Raw genomic sequence first — 20691 nt, 5'->3', positions numbered from 1 at the left:
GATCAGCCATGATCACAGTGAATGGCGGCGGTGCTAGCTCGAAGGGCCGAATGACCTACTCCTGCTCCTATCGTCTTTTGTCTGGCGCTGCAAGGCAATTCTAGCGCTGCGCCACTGTGCCGTCCAATTTGTGGACCTGAAATGCCTGGCTTAAAGTTATTACCCTCCCTGACAAAAATAGTGAACTAAAACATGAAGTGAACGCCACAGATATAGAAGGCACGGGTCAGGTTTGCACCTACCTGCAATCGGCCATCCAGGGTCCGCTGGATGGTCACACATTTGCTGGGATGCGATCCATTTGTTGTAATGGCGGTGATCAACGAGTCCAACTCGTCTTTCTTCTCCTTGAGCTTTTTCACCAAACTCTCAATGGCGCGCTTGGCAAAGCTCTCGTTCTCCCCGCCCTGCCGATGGCACATCAGGCTGTGCACGATGCTCAGGCAAGCATCATTGCTGGTAGGAGGATTCAAAGACATACTGCAGCGGGACCCTGCGGCAAACCAGAAGTGAATGTTGCTTAGAGAATAGCCACATCTGTGTGTGTGTGTGTCAAGATTAGCGTGACGTGGTCATTATAGACTGCTAGCTTCAAATGCGGGTTTGAGTTTAGAGATTCAGCACGGAAACAATAGACAATAGGTGCAGGTGTAGGCCATTCGGCCCTTCGAGTCAGCACCGCCATTCAATGTGATCATGGCTAATCATCCCCAATCAGTACCCAGTTCCTGCCTTCTCCCCATATCCCCTGACTCCGCTATTTTTAAGAGTCCTATCTAGCTCTCTCTTGAAGGCATCCAGAGAACCGGCCTCCACCGCCCTCTGATGCAGAGAGTTCCACAGACTCACCACTCTCTGTGAGAAAAAGTGTTTCCTCGTCTTCGTTCTAAATGGCTTACTCCTTATTCTTAAACTGTGTGTGGTCCCTGGTTCTGGAGTATGTGTCAAGATTAGCGTGACGTGGTCAGTATAGGCTGCTCGCTTCAATATTCAAGAGTTTATTGTCATGTGTCCCAGATAGGACAATGAAATTCTTGCTTTGCTTCAGCACAACAGAATATAGTAGGCATGAATCAAATGCGGGTTTTAGTTTAGAGATACAGCACGGTAGCAGAACCTTCGGCCCACCGAGTCCGTTCCAACCAGTGATCACCCCGTACACTGGCACTGCCCTACACACGGGACAATTTCCAATTCTTACCAAAGCCAATTAACCTACGAGGAGCAGTATCTCATATTTCGCTTGGGTAGTCTGCACCCCAGTATGAACATTGACCTCCAATTATAGGTAGTGCCTGCTTTCTCCCTCTTTCCCCTCCCCTTCCACAGCCCACTGTCTGAGAACCAGTCTCCCCACGTTTAACAAAGTCAAGCACAGGCGTCCCCCATATAGGGAATAGCACCCTGGAGACACCCATGGTCAGCCATGATCGAAGGGGGCCTAAGAATCTAAAAACTGCCTCTTAAACATCACCTCCGGTGGGCGGCGCGACTCATGTCGCAGCGGCCTCTGCAGTCCGATGGTCTTTTTGTTATTTTTTGTCCCGTTTTAATGTAGTTTTTATTCTTTTTTTGATGGGGTATGTGTGTGTGTGTGGGGGGGCGGGAAACTTTTAAAATCTTTCCCCTGCACGGAGAACCCGACCTTTTCCCTGTCGGGTCTCCGTTGTCGTTGGGGCTGCAACGTGGAGCGGCCTCCAGCAGGAAAGTCCTGGGGCTCCAGTCACGGAGCTGCGGAGCTACTCACCATCATGGAGCTGGCCGAGTCCGGAGCGGGAGGAGCGGTGGTGGCGCGCTGCTGTGACCCGACCCCCGGAGATTCGGAGGCTTACCGGAGGTCTGGCAGACAGTAATATCGGGAGCCCGCAGGTCCCTGGTGGGAGACCGCTTTTCGAGGCTTCCGCAATGGCGACTTCTCCCGCCCGAGTAGCGGGGTCGAGGATGACCATCCTTACATCATCGCCCGGCGTGGCTTCAACGGCTGCGGGACTTTGCTAGCGCCCGCCGGGGGCTCCAACAACAAGATCCGGAGCGTGGCCTTGCATCGCCCGGCGCGGCGTTAATGGCCGCGGGACAATTGCCATCGCCCGCCGGGGGCTTTGACTCTGACATCGGGAGGGGAATGGGGAGTGCAGGGGAGAGATAAGTTTTTTTGCCTTCCATCACAGCGAGGAGGAGATGTGCTGTGATGGATGTCTGTGTAAATTGTGTTGTGTCTTGGGTCTTTTTTTTTCATGTGTGTATGACTGCAGAAACAACATTTCATTTGAGCCTCTATGAGGTTCAAGTGACAAATAAATTGTATTGTGTATTGTGTATTGTGTAAGCCTAATTTAAAAATCTATTGAAGAGCTTCCCATCAAGTTTCTTGCCCTTCACTAGTTTCTCAAATCAAGCAGCAAAAGTCTTTATCATGCTCTCTCTCCTTGCATCTTGATGAACAAGCTCTGGCATACAGTGCACACTTCGATAAGGAGTTCCATGGTGGCAAAGCAAGGAGGCAAGTGCTCTGGGCAAAGCAGCTAAAACCTAATTTGAGGAAGGACATCCTTGTGATTGAGGCAGTGCAGTGTTGGTTCATGAGATTGATCCCTGGGATGGCGGGACTGTCATATGAGGAAAGATTGAAAAGACTAGGCTTGTATTCACTGGAGTTTAGAAGGATGAGGGGATATCTTATAGAAACAAATAAAATTATAAAAGGACAAGCTAGATGCAGGAAAAATGTTCCCAATGTTGGGCGAATCCAGAACCAGGGGCCACAGTCTTAGAATAAAGGGGAGGTCATTTAAGACTGAGGTGAGAAAAAACGTTTTCACCCAGAGAGTTGTGAATTTGTGGAATTCCCTGCCACAGAGGGCAGTGAAGGCCAAATCACTGGATGGATTTAAGAGAGAGTTGGATAGAGCTCTAGGGGCTAGTGGAATCAAGGAATATGGGGCGAAGGCAGGCACGGGTTATTAATTGGGAACGATCAGCCATGATCACAATGAATGGCGGTGCTGGCTCGAGGGGCCGAATGGCCTCCTCCTGCACCTATTTTCCATGTTTCTAAAACTTGGATGGAACCAAAATGGCCACTCTTTATGCAGGACAGGTCATTAAATAAAAATGTCTGATTGATGTGGCTTAGTTTTAACACGCATGATGGCAGAATGAGGTGCAGGCAAGGAGAATGTAGGTCAATTATCATGCTTGAATGCATCCTATATCAGATTATTAGTATGTTAATCACAACAATCTATAACACCCTCAAACAGAAAAATGCAGATAAACTGATCTTCCTGTAAGATTCCACTCACACCATCGCGAGGACCACAATTGTGCAGGCTACACTCTACAATGACTCTGACTATGGTGACTTGACTGGTCATTGAGCTGTATGAGAATGCCAGAGGTTGATGGACCAGCACTTTGACCGAACATCTGATATCTGAAGAAGGGTCCCAACTGGAAACGTCAGCGATCCGTGATACATCGGAACATAGAAAATAGGTGCAGGAGTAGGCCATTCGGCCCTTCCAGGACAGTGTCTAACCCCTGACTCTAGTCTTGAACTGTTATGACAACAGCTTAGATGAAAGAGAATAACTCTTGCCAATGGAATATCTTCAATATCCGACATTGAAAATACTACGGTAAACATCTCAGGCTACGCGACGCCAGTAACTCTGCACCTTCGGAATTATTTAGGAGCAAACTTACACGAGGCACGGAAGGAAGGGCAAGGAGGAATATGATCTGCAAATCCCACTACTGACAGACAAAGCAACCACAATACACACTGACTCACCTTAACCAGGCAATACAAAGCAACAAACAACACTGAATGAGGAGGTAGATAATGGAAAAGAAAAAAATAGTAGATGGAATCTGAAGGGGCAATTTTTCACACCATCTTGGTCAAGGCTTAATATGCACTGCTTAAAAGAGGTGGTGGAGACAGATAATCTTGTGACATTTCAGAAGTATCCAGATAAGTATTAGACAGCGGGAGAGTTGATGGGCAATATATATATATATGGGTATGTTGTGAGTATGTGTATATTTTTCTCTCTCGTTTGTCATATCATACTATGCATATTCTGTTGTGCTGCAGCAAGTAAGAATGTCATTGTTCTATCTGGAACATATGACAATAAAACACTCTTGACTAGGGCAAAGATTTCAAGGAAATACGAAGGATACGTTTTTCCACAGAGTGCGTGGTACGAACTGCCACAGGAGGTGTGGAAGTGTATATAGGCACAATATTTAAAATACATTTGGACGGGTGGTACATGGATAGGAAAGACTTAGTGGGATGCCAACACAGGCAAAGGGGTTGGCACGGATGAGTTGGGCCAAAGGGCCTGTTTCGGTACTGTATAACTCCGTGAACCTTGGTGTACAAGCCTATTACTACTAGACTATGATGACAGGAATTAGTGCTAGCCGCAATGCAATTCACAATGCATCTGAATGAATTGTATACACTAACTGTTTTCTCATCAAAGTTTTACTATAATATAAAGGACAGGCACATAAATGCTGGAGTAACTTAGCGGGTCAGGCAGCATCACTGGAGAAAAGCTGCCTGTGAAGGCGGCATAAAGAGTCAGTAAATGGAGACAGACACATTAGGCAAGCAAGATGTGGGTAAATGTGTAGCTTTTCACTTTGGGACGAAGAATAAATATTTGAGAAATAGCTACATTTGAGTACACAGAGGAATCTGGGAATGCTGACTCACAAAAAGCAAACCAGCAAGTGAAATAAGCAGCTAATAAAAGGGCGATCTGGTAGAGCTGCTGCCTCACAGCACCAGAGACCCGGGTTCCATTGGACCTTGGGTAACACCTGTGTGGAGTTTGCACATTCTCCCTGTGACTGCGTGGGTTTACTCCGGGTGCTCCAGTTCCCCCGACACCCATCCAAAAACCACGCGGGTTTGTAGGTTAACTGACCTCTGTAATTGTCCCTGGTGTGTAAAGGGCCTGTCCCACTTGGCCGTCATATGTAAAATAGGTCGACTCATCGTGACGCGTGGGGTGCGCGTGGGTGATGCACGCATTGCGCATGGTGAGGCGTGGAATTGCATGTGGTGGCGCGCGGCGCTCCAGGATTTCGTAGTGTAACGAAATCCTTACGTGACGCATCCCGTATGCACGCTGGCGCATTGGCGTCGCACGCTGGCGTCCTGACTTCTCACGTGTATCGCGAGGTGACGCATGGTTACGTCACCGTGTGCCAACGTCGGTGACCATGCGTTGCCGCGCGCCGCAGGGTATTCTATGACGTCACGCGCACCAGACGGCTGTGCTGATGCGTGATTTGCGCGCGACGTAGCGCATCACGACGCGTCAACCTATTTTACATATGATGCGTAAATGAGGCGCAAATGACAGCCAAGTGGGACAGGCCCTTAAGGAGTCGACATGAAAGTGGGATAACATAGAACCAGCGCGGACGAGTGATCGATGTCGAAGGCCTGTTTCTACTCTGTATCTCTAACTAAACTAAAATGGTCTGAAGGGTCCCAACCCAAAATGTCGGCAGTCACGTTCTCCAGGGATGCTGCCTGACCAGCTGAGTTACTATCCATGTACCTGTCCAAATGTCCCTTAAATGTTGGCAATAGCACCTGCCTCAACTACTTCCTCTGGCAGATCATTCCATATACACGCCACCCTCTGTGTGGAAAAGTAGCCCTTTCAGAGGGTAGTCCCCCTGTACTCGAGGCCTCAGCTACGTCAAGCCATTTTTTTCAACATGTTTCAAAAAAAGCTCGCCATGGAAAAAAAATCGATACTTTTTTACTCGTAGTAGGTCGGCATGTTAGTCGTAGGTAATCGAGGGTAGTCGAAGGTAGTCGTAGTTAGTCTTCATCTTAGTCGAAGGGAGGTCTTCACTCTCCACTATTCGGTGTCCAATTTTCCAGAAGTTAGTCGTAGCTAGTCGAAGGAGGTCTCTACATAGTCGAAGGATGTCTTCAACGTGTCATTTTTTCAAACTCTTCTAAACTCGCCAAACTGGGACAGCCCCTTAAAGCAAACATATCTGCACCGTACCACGACCAGGGAAACCACGCCTGCACCAATCCACAAGAACAAACATGAGCCAAAGCTTGAGAGAAATTCCTCTCCAGCAAGGATTCGATTAAAATGTAGAAATTCTCCTCATCCTAGGTAGACTACAGTTCATTAAAAGTGAAAAGGCGTGTGCATGAACCGCTGAATTTCTCCCCCGTCTAGCTCCACTCTAAGGGCTGCAGGGAATCCATTCTGTCCTTTTGAAATAAAAATAGTGGTAGAAAAAAAAAGACTCTGGCATCTACTGAAGTAGAACAAACGCATTACCATCCGTTTCACATAACCCATTTAGTAGGGCAGAATTTAAGACCGTCCACGTCAGTCACAACAGCAACTCAGCCAGCAGAGATCCGCCAGCTGAAGTCATTCTTGATAAATGTAATACATTTTTGAAAGCAGTGTCCAATTGAATAGATAAAAAAACGCAGCAGACGCAGTGTCTACAGCGGAGGTGCCAAACTCAATTTGCACACTGGGCCAAGTCTGGCCTCCTGGCACTTGACATGGCCCAGACTGAAATCATCCAGACAGTGGCGCAGAGAGGAAGAAAAAAAATCACAAATCACAATGTCTCTCCTTTGTTTTTCTCTGTATCAATTTCTGGGAGCAAGGACAATCGCCAGCCTCTCTTGGCCAAGTCAAAATGCTTTTTCTTGATATGTTTATTGGTGCTTACTATTTTACTGGGTATTCTCCACAAATGTCTCATAGTAGCAACGGATCACTTTAACTCTGCAACCACTTTAATTCTGTCATTGGACTCTATGTAAGAATCCCATAGCATTGTTTACAGCGAATGGCATGTTGGCCTTTATAACAAGAGGAGTCGAGTATAGGAGCAAAGAGGTCCTTCTGCAGTTGTACAGAGCCCTAGTGAGGCCACACCTGGAGTATTGTGTGCAGTTTTGATCCCCTAATTTGAGGAAGGACATTCTTGCTATTGAGGGAATGCAGCGTAGGTTTACAAGGTTAATTCCCGGGATGGCAGGACTGTCATATGCTGAGAGAATGGAGCGGCTGGGCTTGTACACTCTGGAGTTTAGAAGGATCAGAGGACATTTTATTGAAACGTATAAGATTGTTAAGGGTTTGGACACGCCAGAGGCAGGAAACATGTTCCCGATATTGGGGAAGTCCAGAACCAGGGGCCACACACAGTTTAAGAATAAGGAACAAGCCATTTAGAAGGGAGACAAGGAAACACTTTTTTTCTCACAGAGAGTGGTGGGATTCTATGATTCAGAGGGCCGTGGAGGCAAGTTCTCTGGATGCTTTCACGAGAGAGCTAGATAGGGCTCTTAAAAATAGCGGAATCAGGGGATATGGGGAGAAGGCAGGAACGGGGTACTGATTGAATGGCTCGAAGGGCCTACACCTGCATCTATTGTCTATTGTGACGCAACTAGTCAATACGCTCCCTAGCCGTAAACCCATACAAGTTCAAGAGAGCAGCGTTCAATATCCTCAATCTTTTAAGTTGAGGAGTTGATCACAGTGTGAACATGCAGATTTCACACAACAGTTCCTGAGGGGCCCAATGGCCTACTGCTGCACCTATTGTCTATTGTCTTGTCTGAGGTCAGATTGGAAACCTGGTCATTAAAGCTGTGTGGCGGCAGACCTCATTTATATGACGTTGGAAACTTCAAAGGCACAGCCAAATAAAATCTGTCTGCATTTTTTCAATGCAATTTTATTGAGATTTAAGATTGGTTGTTCTTATGAAAACTGAGGGAAACGAATGCCAAATATTTGAGGTCAAAAAGCCATACAGCAGAGCAGCCTTACAGTCCAACTGATCCATGAGTACCAAGATGCCCCATCTAAAGCGAGTCCGATTCACCCACTTTTGGCCCATATGTCTCTAAACCTTGAGATAGAAGGAACTGCAGATGCTGATTTACAAACGCAAAAAAAAGTGCCAGAGCAACTCAGAGGGTCAAGCAGCATCTCTGGAGAACATGGGATCTGAGCCGAAACGTTGCCTATTCATGCCACAGGCAATGATGGTCCAATTCTACACAGCCATCGTAGAGTCTGTCCTCACCTTCTCCATCATGGTCTGGTTTGGCTCAGCCACCAAGCACAACACCTGGAGGCTGCAGCGAATCGTCCGATCAGCTGAGAAGGTTATTGGATGCAACCTTCCCTCCATTGATGAACTGTACACTGCAAGGGCCAGGAAGTGAGCAGGCAAGATCATCTCTGACCCCTCTCATGCTGACCACAAACTCTTTAAATCACTTCCCTCTGGAAGGCGACTCCAGACTGTCAAAGCTGCCACAGCCAGACATAAAAACAGTTTTTATCCACGAGTAGTTGCTCTACTCAACACCCAAAAATCTGTAGCCTTCCTTTGATCTGGTATTTTGTTGGTTCACATGCTTGATCAATGGTGTTTTATCATTAATGTTTTACTATTATTAATGTTTAGTTTTTCTGAGTCATTCATAGCTATCACTGTATGTCATGTTGTTACTTGTGGGCGGAGCACCAAGGCAAATTCCTTGTATGTGCATACTTGGCCAATAAACGTACTTACTTACTTACTTTCTACATCGATGTTGCCTGAACCACTGTGTTACTCCAGCATTTTGTCTTTTTTTCCCCTCTAAATCTTTCCTATCTCATTGAAGCGCAGCAATTTTGCAATTAAAAAGTAAAAATAAGAATATACTTGATACATTAGCAACCATCGCCTCCGGGCCACAGGCGATCACCGATCATTGTATTTTACCAAGTGTGAATAAGCAGAGATTTCATTCAGAGTTTCGGAATCACTGTGACACTTGATACAATTACTGCTCTTGTGTAGCACATCAGTTAAAATATTTTAAATAACTGAAGTATGAATCACTGCGGAGTACTGGTAAAGTCCTGAATTGAAGGGAGAGAATTAAACTATAAACTACATTTCCAGCAGTTTGTCAACAGTGTGTTTGTGTGTGTCTGAGTGTGCGTGTGTGTCTCTGTGTCTGTGTGCGTGTGTGTCTGCGTGCTTGTGTGTCTGCGTGCGTGTGTGTCTGTGTGCGTGTGGCGCGTGTGTGTGTGTGTGTGTGCGGCAGTGTCTGGAACATTCAGAGACAAGAAATACACCCGGTCATAGTCCACAGAGCAAAGAGACAGAAACACATCCTGGAAATAGTCAATGAGGGCCACACCAGACATCAAGCAGCCATCAAGCACCACCTGAATAATGAAAGGCCCTGATAGAGTGGATGTGGAGAGGATGTATTCCAGCAGTGAGTGAGTCCAGGACCAAATATTTTGTAAGCATCATGATAAAACCTGCTTCAACTACAAGTACCTTCTCAGCCAGCTTGGTCCATATACCTACCATCCTTTGTGCAAAAAAAAAAAAGTTGCCCCTAAGGTTCCTATTAAATCTTTCCCCCCTGAACACATGTCTTTTGTCCCTCTCACCTTAAACCTTTTCCCTCCAGTCTTTGACATTTACGCCCTGAGGAAAAAGGTTACATTATTTACGCCTCCTATGGTTTTTCTTTACTTCCATGACCTGATAAGTGATACACTATAACCATAATCGTATCATGACACAAAGTACTGGAGTAACTCAGCGGGTCAGGCGGCATGCCTGGAAAACATGGATAGGTGACGTTTCGGCTCAGGATCCTGCTTCAGAAGGTCTGTGGAATTCTCTGCCTCAGAGGGCGGTGGAGGCCGGTTCTCTGGATACCTTCAAGAGAGAGCGAGATAGGGCTCTTAAAGATAGCGGAGTCAGGGGATATGGGGAGAAGGCAGGAACGGGGTACTGATTGGGGATGATCAGCCATGATCACATTGAATGGCAGTGCTGGCTCAGAGGGCCGAATGGCCTACTCCTGCATCTATTGTCTATTGTTACCTATCCATGATCTCCAGGAAATAGACAATAGGTGCAGGAGTAGGCCATTCGGCCCTTTGAGCCAGCACCGCCATTCAATGTGATCATGGCTGACCATCCCCAATCAGTACCCCGTTCCTGCCTTCTCCCCATATCCCCTGACTCCGCTATTTTTAAGATCCCTATCTAGCTCTCTCTTGAAAGCATCCAGAGACCCGGCCTCCACCGCCCTCTGAGGCAGAGAATTCCAGACTCACAACTGTGCCTGACCTGCTGAGTTACGCCAGTGCTGTCTCTCTTTTTTTTTTGTAGACCAGCATCCGCAGTTCCTCGTCTCTAATTAATCATATCATCGCTATCATCTTAAATAATAACAGTTAAAGCCAAAGCTGCCAATGAACAGTTCCAGCCTGCCAAGAAGCTGACATCAATGGCCCCGCTTCAGAAAATACCTGGATACATGAGGCAGATCAGAGTCAGTCACTACCTCGATTTACAGCGAGTATAATTACTAGGTCTGTCAGCGCCACTCCCCTGTTGCCATTTTTTAAAACCGCTCAAAGAAATATGATCTGCAGTTAATTATAGTTCATTAGAATATACACCAGACAAAACATAACGAAAAAAATGTAAATTTCTCCCTGATAAAATGTCTTGGTAAGGCAGCTGCTTGTGTCTGCTGAAGAATTGATAGTCTTGAACTGAAAATAATAATTTAAAAGTGCAATGCTGGTTCTCTCCTTCATTTAATCAATTTCACTCTGCAGCTAATTTCTTCAAAAAAAGAATAAAGGCTCGTCTCGCAATTGCTCATCTGTGGGCCCTGCTAGCCTTCGGCTTCGGCGATCGTGAATCTTACCGTCTGGTACTCCAGATTCAGGAAGAGACAAGTTGAATTTGACACCCGTAAAATGGACGGACAGACCCCCCCCCCCCCCCACCCCGGCACAGACACCGTTACCTTCCATCGCCAGACGACAGGAAAAGTCGAAGCTGACGACTTTGTTCACTTTAACGAAAGCCAGACCAACAGATATGCAATTTTCGCAAGATCCAGTCAAATGTCCGCTACTGGAGATATGAAACAACGCTCTTCTCCTGCACACATTTGGGAACTAGACTAAACACTGACCTGCGTCGCGGGGTCCCTGATAGTAGTTTGGGAACAGGCTGAGCACAGAACAACCTCTAGGCCACAAGGGACAGGTTAAGAAAATGTATTCACAGGAGTGTGCGGTTGTGTGCGTGAAAAACAATTCATATTTCTATTGCAGTTCTATATATCTCAGAACTTTAAACCATCCATCAATGACTAGGTTAAAGATTCTGTAAGGAAGAGATAAGACTTTAAGACATTTTGCCTTCCATCACAGTGAGGAGGTGCCTGGTAGATTTCCTGTGGTGGATGTTAAACTGTGTTCATTGCGTGTTCTGTTATGACTGCAAGGCACCCAATTTCGTTCAAAACATTTTTGAATGGCAATAAACTCAACTCAACTCAAAAGAGCTCTATAACTAACTGATTTTCTTTAGACATGCAGTGTGGAAATAGGCCACTTCAGTCCACGCCGACCACCCATTCACACTAGTTCTATGTTATCTCACTTTTTCATCCACTCCCTACACACGGAGGCCAATTTTTACAGAGACCAGTTAACCTACAAACCCGCACGTCTTTGGGACGTGGGAGAAAACCAGAGCACCCGGAGGAAACCCACGCGGTCAAAGGGAGAATGGGCAAACTCCACACACAGACAGCACCCATAGTCAGGATCTGGCGCTGTGAGGCAGCAACTCTACCAATGCTCAGTTTGAAGAAGGCTCCCAATCCAAGACGTCACCTATCCAAAACTACAAGGGTTGCACTATCCAGAGATGTCTCCAGAGATGCTTCCTGACCTGCCGAGTTACTCCAGCACTGTCTTTTTCCCCCCTATCCACAACTATCCCTACACTGTTTTCTCACTCCAATTCCCAACATCCTTGCATCTACTTCACTGCCAATGTCGTCCAACAAGTCTTTAGAAATAATCTGATTACACTACCCACCAAAACAGATTCCACATTATAACAACCCTCTGCACACAATTATATTCACCTCAAAAAAGTCACAACGTTTAGAGTAACTGCGCAGTCAGGCAGCATCTCTGGAGAATATAGATAGATCACGTTTTGAGTTCGACCCGCAATGTCACTTGCCCATGTTCTCCAGAGACGCTGCCTGACCAAAGTTAGACACAAAGTGCTGGAGTTACTCGGTGGGTCAGGCAGCATCTCTGGTGGAAAATGATAGGTGACGTTTCGGATCAGCTTTCTTCAGACTGACTGCTGAGTTACTTCAAGACTTTTTTCTATGGACCATCTTTGGTTGCCCCAAGGGCTTATTTTTGGTTTTTGCTTATTATGTACTGTGGGCATAGTGTTACAGGTCTGTTCAGTCCTGTCCAGTCCATCAATGCTGCCCAGTCCATCATCGCCTCTGACCTTCCTTCCATCGAGGGGATTTATCGCAGTCGCTGCCTCAAAAAGGCTGGCAGTACCATCAAAGACCCACACCATCCTGGCCACACACTCATCTCCCTGCTACCTTCAGGTAGAAGGTACAGGAGCCTGAAGACTGCAACGACCAGGTTCAGGAATAGCTACTTCCCCACAGCCATCAGGCTATTAAACCTGGCTCGGACAAAACTCTGAACATTAATAACCCATTATCTGTTTATTTGCATTTGATCAGTTTATTTATTCATGTGTGTATATATTTATATAATGGTATATGGACACACTGATCTGTTTTGTAGTCAATGCCTACTATGTTCTGTTGTGCGGAAGCAAAGCAAGAATTTCATTGTCTTATCAGGGACACATGACAATAAACTCACTTGAACTTGAACTTATGATTCTGCAAGTAAGAATTATATTGATATATTTTACCAATGTACTGGTACTGATTGGGGATGCTCAGCCATGATCACATTAAATGGCGGTGCTGGCTCGATGGGCCGAATGGCCTACTCCTGCACCTATTGTCTATTGTCTTAGGTACACAAAATTGCTGGGGAAGCTCAGCGGGTGCAGCAGCATCTATGGAGCGAAGGAAATAGGCGACGTTTCGGGCCGAAACCCTTCTTCAGACTTGTCTTGTTTTGTTGTTGGCACATATGACAATTAAACAATCTTGACTCTCAACTCTCTATGTTTGGAGACGAAGCCTGGTGTCTCAGGTTTGTCTCAACTTGTCTCTGACGGCATTTTCTCACCACTCTGGTATCTTTGCTACAGAGTGCCAACTAGATTGTGAGAGATAGGAGCAAATGAGCCAAGCATCTTTAAAGCTGTGACTTTGACAATCAGTAATTTTCCTTCTGGTGCAGTAGCTGAGAGGTTTAGGTCACCCCACAACCATTTGCATCAAAGCAGATAATAACCAAGGCAACACTTCTTCTGCCAGACATCCTGCAATTAATTGAAACCTGATTCTGGGAAAACAACAAGAATTGGTAAAAGATAGCTTTCATCAGGACACAACTAGAAAGAGCCTTTCGGCTCACCGAGTCCATGCCAACAAGTGATCACCCGTTCACGCTAGTTCTATCCTGCACGCTAAGGACAATTTACAAAAGCCAATTAACCTATAAACCCGCAGGTCTTTGGACTGTGGGAGGAAACCAGAGCACCCAGAGAAAACCCATGGGATCACAGGAGAATATACAAACTCCTGGGTGATCGGTGGTCAGCCTGGACTCAGTGGGCCAAAGGGCCCGTTTCCATGCTGTATCTTGAAACAAAAAATGCTGCCTGACCCGCTGAGTTACTCTAGCACTGTGCATCATTTTAGCATGGAAACAGACCTATCGAATAACCAAAACTTCAAGATTTATTGGATTTCATTATGGTACCAGCATGTCATTACTTGCCCTGGCAGGAAGTCATTATGACCAGTCCAATGTGCAAACCTTTGCAGCAAGCAAGCTGGCACGACACGGCACTACTGCCTGTCCAACCTATTAATCACACAGGCCTCCAGATCGTTGACATGGCCAGTCAAGATGTAAAAGGCAAAATAAACTATAAAAATGAGAAGCAGAATATCTCCTTTCAACTCGGTGTCTGCCATTCAGTGTGAGCAAACAAGAGAGCCTGTAGCTGACACCAGGGGAGGAAGAATGTATTCATTTTTTTTAAACCCACTCTGCGATGTTTCTTTGAAAATTCTGGTCAACAGTGTTTGATTGTCATATGTACCGACACCAGAACAATGAAATTCTCACTAGCAGCAGCAAAATCGGCCTGTAGGCACGGTACACAAAAATAGAATTAAGAAAATTCAGTCATTTAATAAGTCTAATACTATTGTAAAAATGGCCTGGTTCAGAGGTGCAACAAGACAGTTTGCAGTTCATAGTTTAGTTTGTGTTATGTAGTGTTCAAGGTTGTTGGGAAGAAGCTGTTCTTGAACCTGGAGGTCATGGTTTTCAGACTCCAATACCTTCTTCCCGATGAAAGGAGTGAGATGAGAAGGTGGACAGGGTGGTGTGGGTCTTTGTGGGTCTTTGATGATGCTGGCTGCCTCTTTGAGGCTGCATTTCTTATAGATCCCTTCGGTGGTAAAGATGTCAGGACTCAATGTTTAAGATGGAACTGCAGATGCTGGAAAATCGAAGGTAGACAAAACGCTGGAGAAACTCAGCGGGTGAGGGTGAGGCCGCATCCATGGAGCGAAGGAAATAGGTGACGTTTCCTATTTCCTTCGCTCCATAGATGCTGCCTCACCCGCTGAGGACCCATGATGGACACTTTTTGTAATTTCCTTCATTCTTGGGCATTCACTTTGATACCAGTTAATATGCTCGCTACTGTAAGGCTCACAGCCTGCAGCCATGAATTATAAAATTACAGTACCTCCTGTGTCTGGCAGAGACAGCCCAAATTGACACAAATGTTTAAAGCAGGAATTGATTGATTACGCTCAAAATCATTCAACACTATATCACTGTGACTGGCCCTTCAGCCCGCCAGGTCCACGTTGACCATCAATCATCTATTCACACTAGATCAACGTTATCCCATTTTCTCACACACTAGGGGCAAAATAAAGATTGGCTCAAGATCTCTGGTATAGTAAAACACCAAGTACGTGACTTAAAATAGACAGGGCACACAGTTAGTGGAGCACCAAAGAGTGTTGAATTATGTTTAGTTTATTGATACAGCATGGAAACAGGCCCTTCTGCTCCCCGTCCACAACGACCAGTGATCACCCGTTCACACTAGTTCTATGTTATCCCACTTCCGAATCCACTCCCTACACAGTAGGGGCGATTTTACAGAATCCAATTAACCGAAGAACCCACACGTCTTTGGTATGTGCGACGAAACCGGAGCACTCGGAGAAAACCCACGTGGTCACACAGAGGATATACAACCTCAGTACAGACAGCACCAATACACAGGATCAAACCCGGGTGTCTGGCACAGTAAGGCAGCAGCTCTACTGCTGCACCACGTGCCGCCAGTAAAAATGTGTGGAACGGAAAATAATCCTCAGCCAAGGGTATCTCTCGTACACTGGCAATAAACAATAGGTGCAGGAGTAGGCCATTCGGCCCTTCAAGCCAGCACCGCCATTCAATGTGATCATGACTGATCATCCCCAATCAGTACCCCGTTCCTGCCTTCTCCCCATATCCCCTGACCCCGCTATCTTTAAGAGCCCTATCTAGCTCCCTCTTGAAAGTATCCAGAGAACCAGCCTCCACCGCCTTCTGAGGCAGAGAATTCCACAGATTCACAACTCTCTGTGAGAAAAAGTGTTTCCTCGTCTCCGTTCTAAATGGCTTACCCCTTATTCTTAAACTGTGGCCCCTGGTTCTGGACTCCCCCAACATCGGGTACATGTTTCCTGCCTCTAGCGTGTCCCAACCCTTAACAATCTTATATGTTTCAATAAGATACCCTCTCATCCTTCTGAACTTCAGAGTGTACAAGCCCAGCCGCTCCATTCTCTCAGCATATGACAGTCCCACCATCCCGGGATTTAACCTGGTGAACCTACGCTGCACTCTCTCAACAGCAAGAATGTCCTTCCTCAAATTAGGGGACCAAAACTGCACTCAATACTCCAGGTGTGGTCTCACTAGGGCTTTGTACAACTGCAGAAGGACCTCTTTGCTCCTATACTCGACTCCTCTTGTTATAAAGGCCAACATGCCATTCGGTTTCTTCACTGCCTGCAGTACCTGGATGCTTAATATCTACAGGCGCAGTGGCACAGCCGTTGCCTCACAGCGCCCGAGAACCAGGTTTAATCCTGAACTTGGGGGGGGAAGGTCCTGTGTGTGGAGCTAGCACATTCTCACTTCATCCGCGTGCGTTTTCTCCGGGTGCTCCAGTTTCCTCCCACATCCCAAAGACGTGTGGATATATAGGTTAATTACCCCTCTGTAAATTGCCCCCTAGTGTGTACAGGGAGTGGATGAGAAAGTAGAATAACATAGACTGGTGTGAATGGGTCATATATGGTCTATGGTATATAGACACACTGAACTTTTATCTCCTGTTCTGTATGATGTTTACATATTCTGTTGTGCTGCAGCAAGCAAGAATTTCATTGCCCTATTTGGGAGGGGAGAAGGGGGAGGGGAGGAGAGGGGGGGGGGAGGGGAGGAGGAGAGGGTGAAGGTGTGGGGAGAGGAGGAGGAAGATTTGTTAAGAAAGGAAGAGGGGGGGTATGGTGAGAGGAGGAGGGGAGAGGAGGAGGGGAGTGAAGAGAGGAGGAGGGGTAAGATTTGCTATGAAAGGAAGAGAGGGGGAGAAGGTGAGGGGAGAGGAGAGGGAGAGGAGGAGGGGGAGAAGAGGAGGGGGAGAAGTTGAGGGGGAGAAGATGAGGGGGAGAAGAGGAGGGGGAGAGGAGATGGGGAAGATTTGTTAGGAAAGGAAGGGGGGGAGAAGGTGGGGAGAGGAGGAGGTGGAAGATTTGTTAGGAAAGGAAGAAGGGGAAGTTATGGGGAGAGGAGGAGGGGAGGTGTAGGTGGGGAGGAGGAGATGAGGAGGGGAGAGGAGGAGGAGGGGGAAGGAGTGTGGGGAAAGGAGGAGGTGAAGAGAGGGGAGGAGGAGGAAGACTTGTTAGGAAAGGAAGAGGGGGGAGAAGGTGAGGGGAGAGGGAGAGGAGGAGGGGGAGAGGAGAAGGGGAAGATTTGTTAGGAAAGGAAGAGGGGGGAAGTTATGGGGAGAGGAGAGGAGGAGGAGAAGAAGGTGTGGGGAGAGGAGGAGGAAGATTTGTTAGGAAAGGAAGAGAGAGGGAAGGTATGGGGAGAGGAGAGGGGAAGGTAGGTAGACGAGGAGGAGATGAGGAGAGAGGAGGGGGAAGATTTGTTATGAAAGGAAGAGGGGGGGAGAAGGTGAGGGGAGAGGAGGAGGAGGAGAGAGGCTTGTTAGGAAAGGAAGAGAGGGAAGTCATGGGGAGAGGAGGAGTGGGCAGAGGAGGAAGATTTGTTAGGAAAGGAAGAGAGGGGGAAGGTATGGGGAGAGGAGAGGGGGAAGGTGTAGGTAGACGAGGAGGAGATGAGGTGAGTGGAGGAAGGGGAATATTTGTTAGGAAAGGAAGAGAGGGGGAGGTATGGGGAGAGGAGAGGAGGTGTAGGTAGGGGAGGAGGAGATGAGGAGAGAGGAAGATTTGCTAGGAAAGGAAGAGAGGGGGATAAGGTGAGGGGAGAGGAGGAGAGGGAGAGGAGAATGGGAAGATTTGTTAGGAAAGGAAGAGGGGGAAGAAGGTGGGGAGAGGAGAGGAGGAGGGGAGGTGTGGGTAGGGGAGGAGGGGGAGAGGAGAATGGGAAGATTTGTTAGGAAAGGAAGAGGGTGAAGTTATGGGGAGAGGAGGAGATGAGAAGGTGTGGGGGGAGGGAGAGGAGGAAGTGTTAGGAAAGGAAGAGAGGGGGAGAAGGTGAGGGGAGAGGAGGAGGTGAAGAGAGAGGAGGAGGAGGAAGATTTGCTAGGAAAGGAAGAGAGGGGGAGAAGGTGGGGGAGGAGGAGATGAAGAGAGAGGAGGAGGAGGGGGGAAGATTTGCTAGGAAAGGAAGAGAGGGAAGTTATGGGGAGAGGAGAGAAGGAGGAGAAGGTTTGGGGGGAGGGAGAGGAGGAAGATGTGTTAGGAAAGGAAGAGAGGGGCAGAAGGTGGGGGGAGAGGAGGGAGAGGAAGATTTGTTAGGAAAGGAAAGGGGGAGAAGGTGAGGGAGGGGAGAGGAGGAGGAGAGAAGAGGAAGGGAGAGGAGGAAGAACATTTGTTAGGAAAGGAAGAGAGGGGGAGAAGGTGAGGGAGGGGAGAGGAGAGGAAGGGAGAGGAGGAGGAAATTTTGTTAGGAAAGGAAGAGAGGGGGAGAAGGTGAGGGGAGAGAGGAGAAGGGGAAGATTTGTTAGGAAAGGAAGAGGGGGAAGAAGAGAGGAGGAGGGGAGGTGTGGGTAGGGGAGGAGGGGGAGAGGAGAAGGGGAAGATTTGTTAGGAAAGGAAGAGGGGGAAGTTATGGGGAGAGGAGGGAGGAGGAGATGAGAAGGTGTGGGGGGAGGGAGAGGAGGAAGTGTTAGGAAAGGAAGAGAGGGGGAGAAGGTGAGGGGAGAGGAGGAGGTGAAGAGAGAGGAGGAGGAGGAAGTTTGTTAGGAAAGGGAGAGGGGGAAGTTATGGGGAGGGAAAGGTAGGGGAGGAGGAGGAGGAGGAAGATTTGCTAGGAAAGGAAGAGAGGGAAGTTATGGGGAGAGGAGAGAAGGAGGAGAAGGTTTGGGGGGAGGGAGAGGAGGAAGATGTGTTAGGAAAGGAAGAGAGGGGCAGTAGGTGGGGGGAGAGGAGGGAGAGGAAGATTTGTTAGGAAAGGAAAGGGGGAGAAGGTGAGGGAGGGGAGAGGAGGAGGAGAGAAGAGGAAGGGAGAGGAGGAAGAACATTTGTTAGGAAAGGAAGAGAGGGGGAAGAAGGTGAGGGAGGGGAGAGGAGAGGAAGGGAGAGGAGGAGGAAATTTTGTTAGGAAAGGAAGAGAGGGGGAGAAGGTGAGGGGAGAGAGGAGAAGGGGAAGATTTGTTAGGAAAGGAAGAGGGGGAAGAAGAGAGGAGGAGGGGAGGTGTGGGTAGGGGAGGAGGGGGAGAGGAGAAGGGGAAGATTTGTTAGGAAAGGAAGAGGGGGAAGTTATGGGGAGAGGAGGGGAGGAGGAGATGAGAAGGTGTGGGGGGAGGGAGAGGAGGAAGTGTTAGGAAAGGAAGAGAGGGGGAGAAGGTGAGGGGAGAGGAGGAGGTGAAGAGAGAGGAGGAGGAGGAAGTTTGTTAGGAAAGGGAGAGGGGGAAGCTATGGGGAGGGAAAGGTAGGGGAGGAGGGGGAGGAAGATGTGTTAGGAAAGGAAGAGAGGGGCAGAAGGTGGGGGGAGAGCAGGAGGAGATGAAGAGAGAGGAGGAGGAGGGGGGATTTGTTAGGAAAGGGAGAGGGGGAAGTTATGGGGAGGGAAAGGTAGGGGAGAGGAGGAGGAGGAAGATGTGTTAGGAAAGGAAGAGAGGGGAAGAAGGTGGGGGGAGAGGAGGGAGAGGAAGATGTGTTAGGAAAGGAAGAGAGGGGGAGAAGGTGAAGGAGGGGAGAGGAGAAGGAGAGAAGAGGAAGGGAGAGGAGAAGGAGAGAAGAGGAAGGGAGAGGAGGAGGAAATTTTGTTAGGAAAGGAAGAGAGGGGGAGAAGGTGAGGGGAGAGGAGGAGAGGGAGAGGAGAAGGGGAAGATTTGTTAGGAAAGGAAGAGGGGGTAGAAGGTGGGGAGAGGAGAGGAGGAGGGGAGGTGTGGGTAGGGGAGGAGGGGGAGAGGAGAAGGGGAAGATTTGTTAGGAAAGGAATAGAGGGGGAGAAGGTGGGGGGAGAGGAGGGAGAGGAAGAGAGAGGAGGAGGAGGGGGGGAGATTTGCTAGGAAAGGGAGGGGGAGAAGGTGAGGAGAGGGGGGGGGGGCAGCAGGGCCGAGCGGCCGCTGGATGTCCAGTGTGGGGGGGGGGGGGGGAGGTGTCAGACGTTCAGTGTCCGTCCATTCCGGCCTCTGCTCCCCGGTTACCTCAGGAACCCAAGCCCCTGCCCCCCCCCCTCCCGGCTCCGGTTGGCATACTCACGGTGTGTGTGTGTGTGTGTGCCCGCCCGCCGACGGGAGCGTCTCGTCTGGTCTCGTCACCTCAGCCGCGGGCGCTCGAGCGCTCGGTTGTCCGCCCGTCGCCGTCCGTCGCCGCCTCTCACAACAACAACAAGCGGCGCCCGCGCGTGGCGCCCGCCCGCCCTCCCTCCCTCCCGCCCGCCGGCCCCCAGCCAATCACCGCCCGCCTCTCATCGGGCCCTGGGCCAGGCCGGCCGCCCTCAGCCAATGGCAGGCGCCGTGACAAAAAAGAGGACGGTGGGTGGGGGGAGGGGGAGTGACGCTCTTACGTCACGGTCACGGCGTCGGGTTGACGGACGGGTCTCGCGTCCAATCGGCGCCGTCCGTTCCCCCCTCTCCGGACCAATCAGCTGGCGGAGGGGGCGGGACATGCAATGAATGAGTTACATAGAAACATAGAAAATAGGTGCAGGAGTAGAGGCCATTCGGCCCTTATAATAATAATAATACATGCAATGAATGAGTTACATAGAAACATAGAAAATAGGTGCAGGAGTAGAGGCCATTCGGCCCTTATAATAATAATAATAATAATGTCTTTATTTATATAGCACATTTTTAGTCAACTTGCATTGACCCCAAAGTGCTTCACATAATTACATCCACACACACACAGGCAAAGGT

General features: G+C 48.3%; 1 protein-coding gene across 3 annotated transcripts in view; it reads right to left on the bottom strand.

Annotated features, from left to right (window-relative positions):
• LOC116968878 (mothers against decapentaplegic homolog 4-like) overlaps positions 1–20180 on the bottom strand; it is a 53620-nt gene extending 33440 nt beyond the window's left edge. Inside the window, exons 1-2 of one of the 3 annotated variants that reach the window (XM_033015855.1) lie at positions 20030–20180; positions 243–493 (exon numbers count right to left, since the gene is read on the bottom strand). In XM_033015855.1, the coding sequence (XP_032871746.1) occupies positions 243–479 (237 nt within the window). In that variant the 5' untranslated portion in view covers positions 480–493; positions 20030–20180. The remainder of the gene's footprint in view (positions 1–242; positions 494–20029) is intronic. The other 2 variants (XM_033015854.1, XM_033015856.1) reach the window with 2 other exon arrangements.
• Positions 20181–20691: the final 511 nt, after the last annotated feature.

Source organism: Amblyraja radiata, chromosome 47, assembly GCF_010909765.2.
Source record: "Amblyraja radiata isolate CabotCenter1 chromosome 47, sAmbRad1.1.pri, whole genome shotgun sequence".
Lineage (NCBI taxonomy): Eukaryota > Metazoa > Chordata > Chondrichthyes > Rajiformes > Rajidae > Amblyraja > Amblyraja radiata.
Note: the sequence above shows the minus strand (reverse complement) of the source record. Positions and strands in the feature narration are given on the sequence as shown.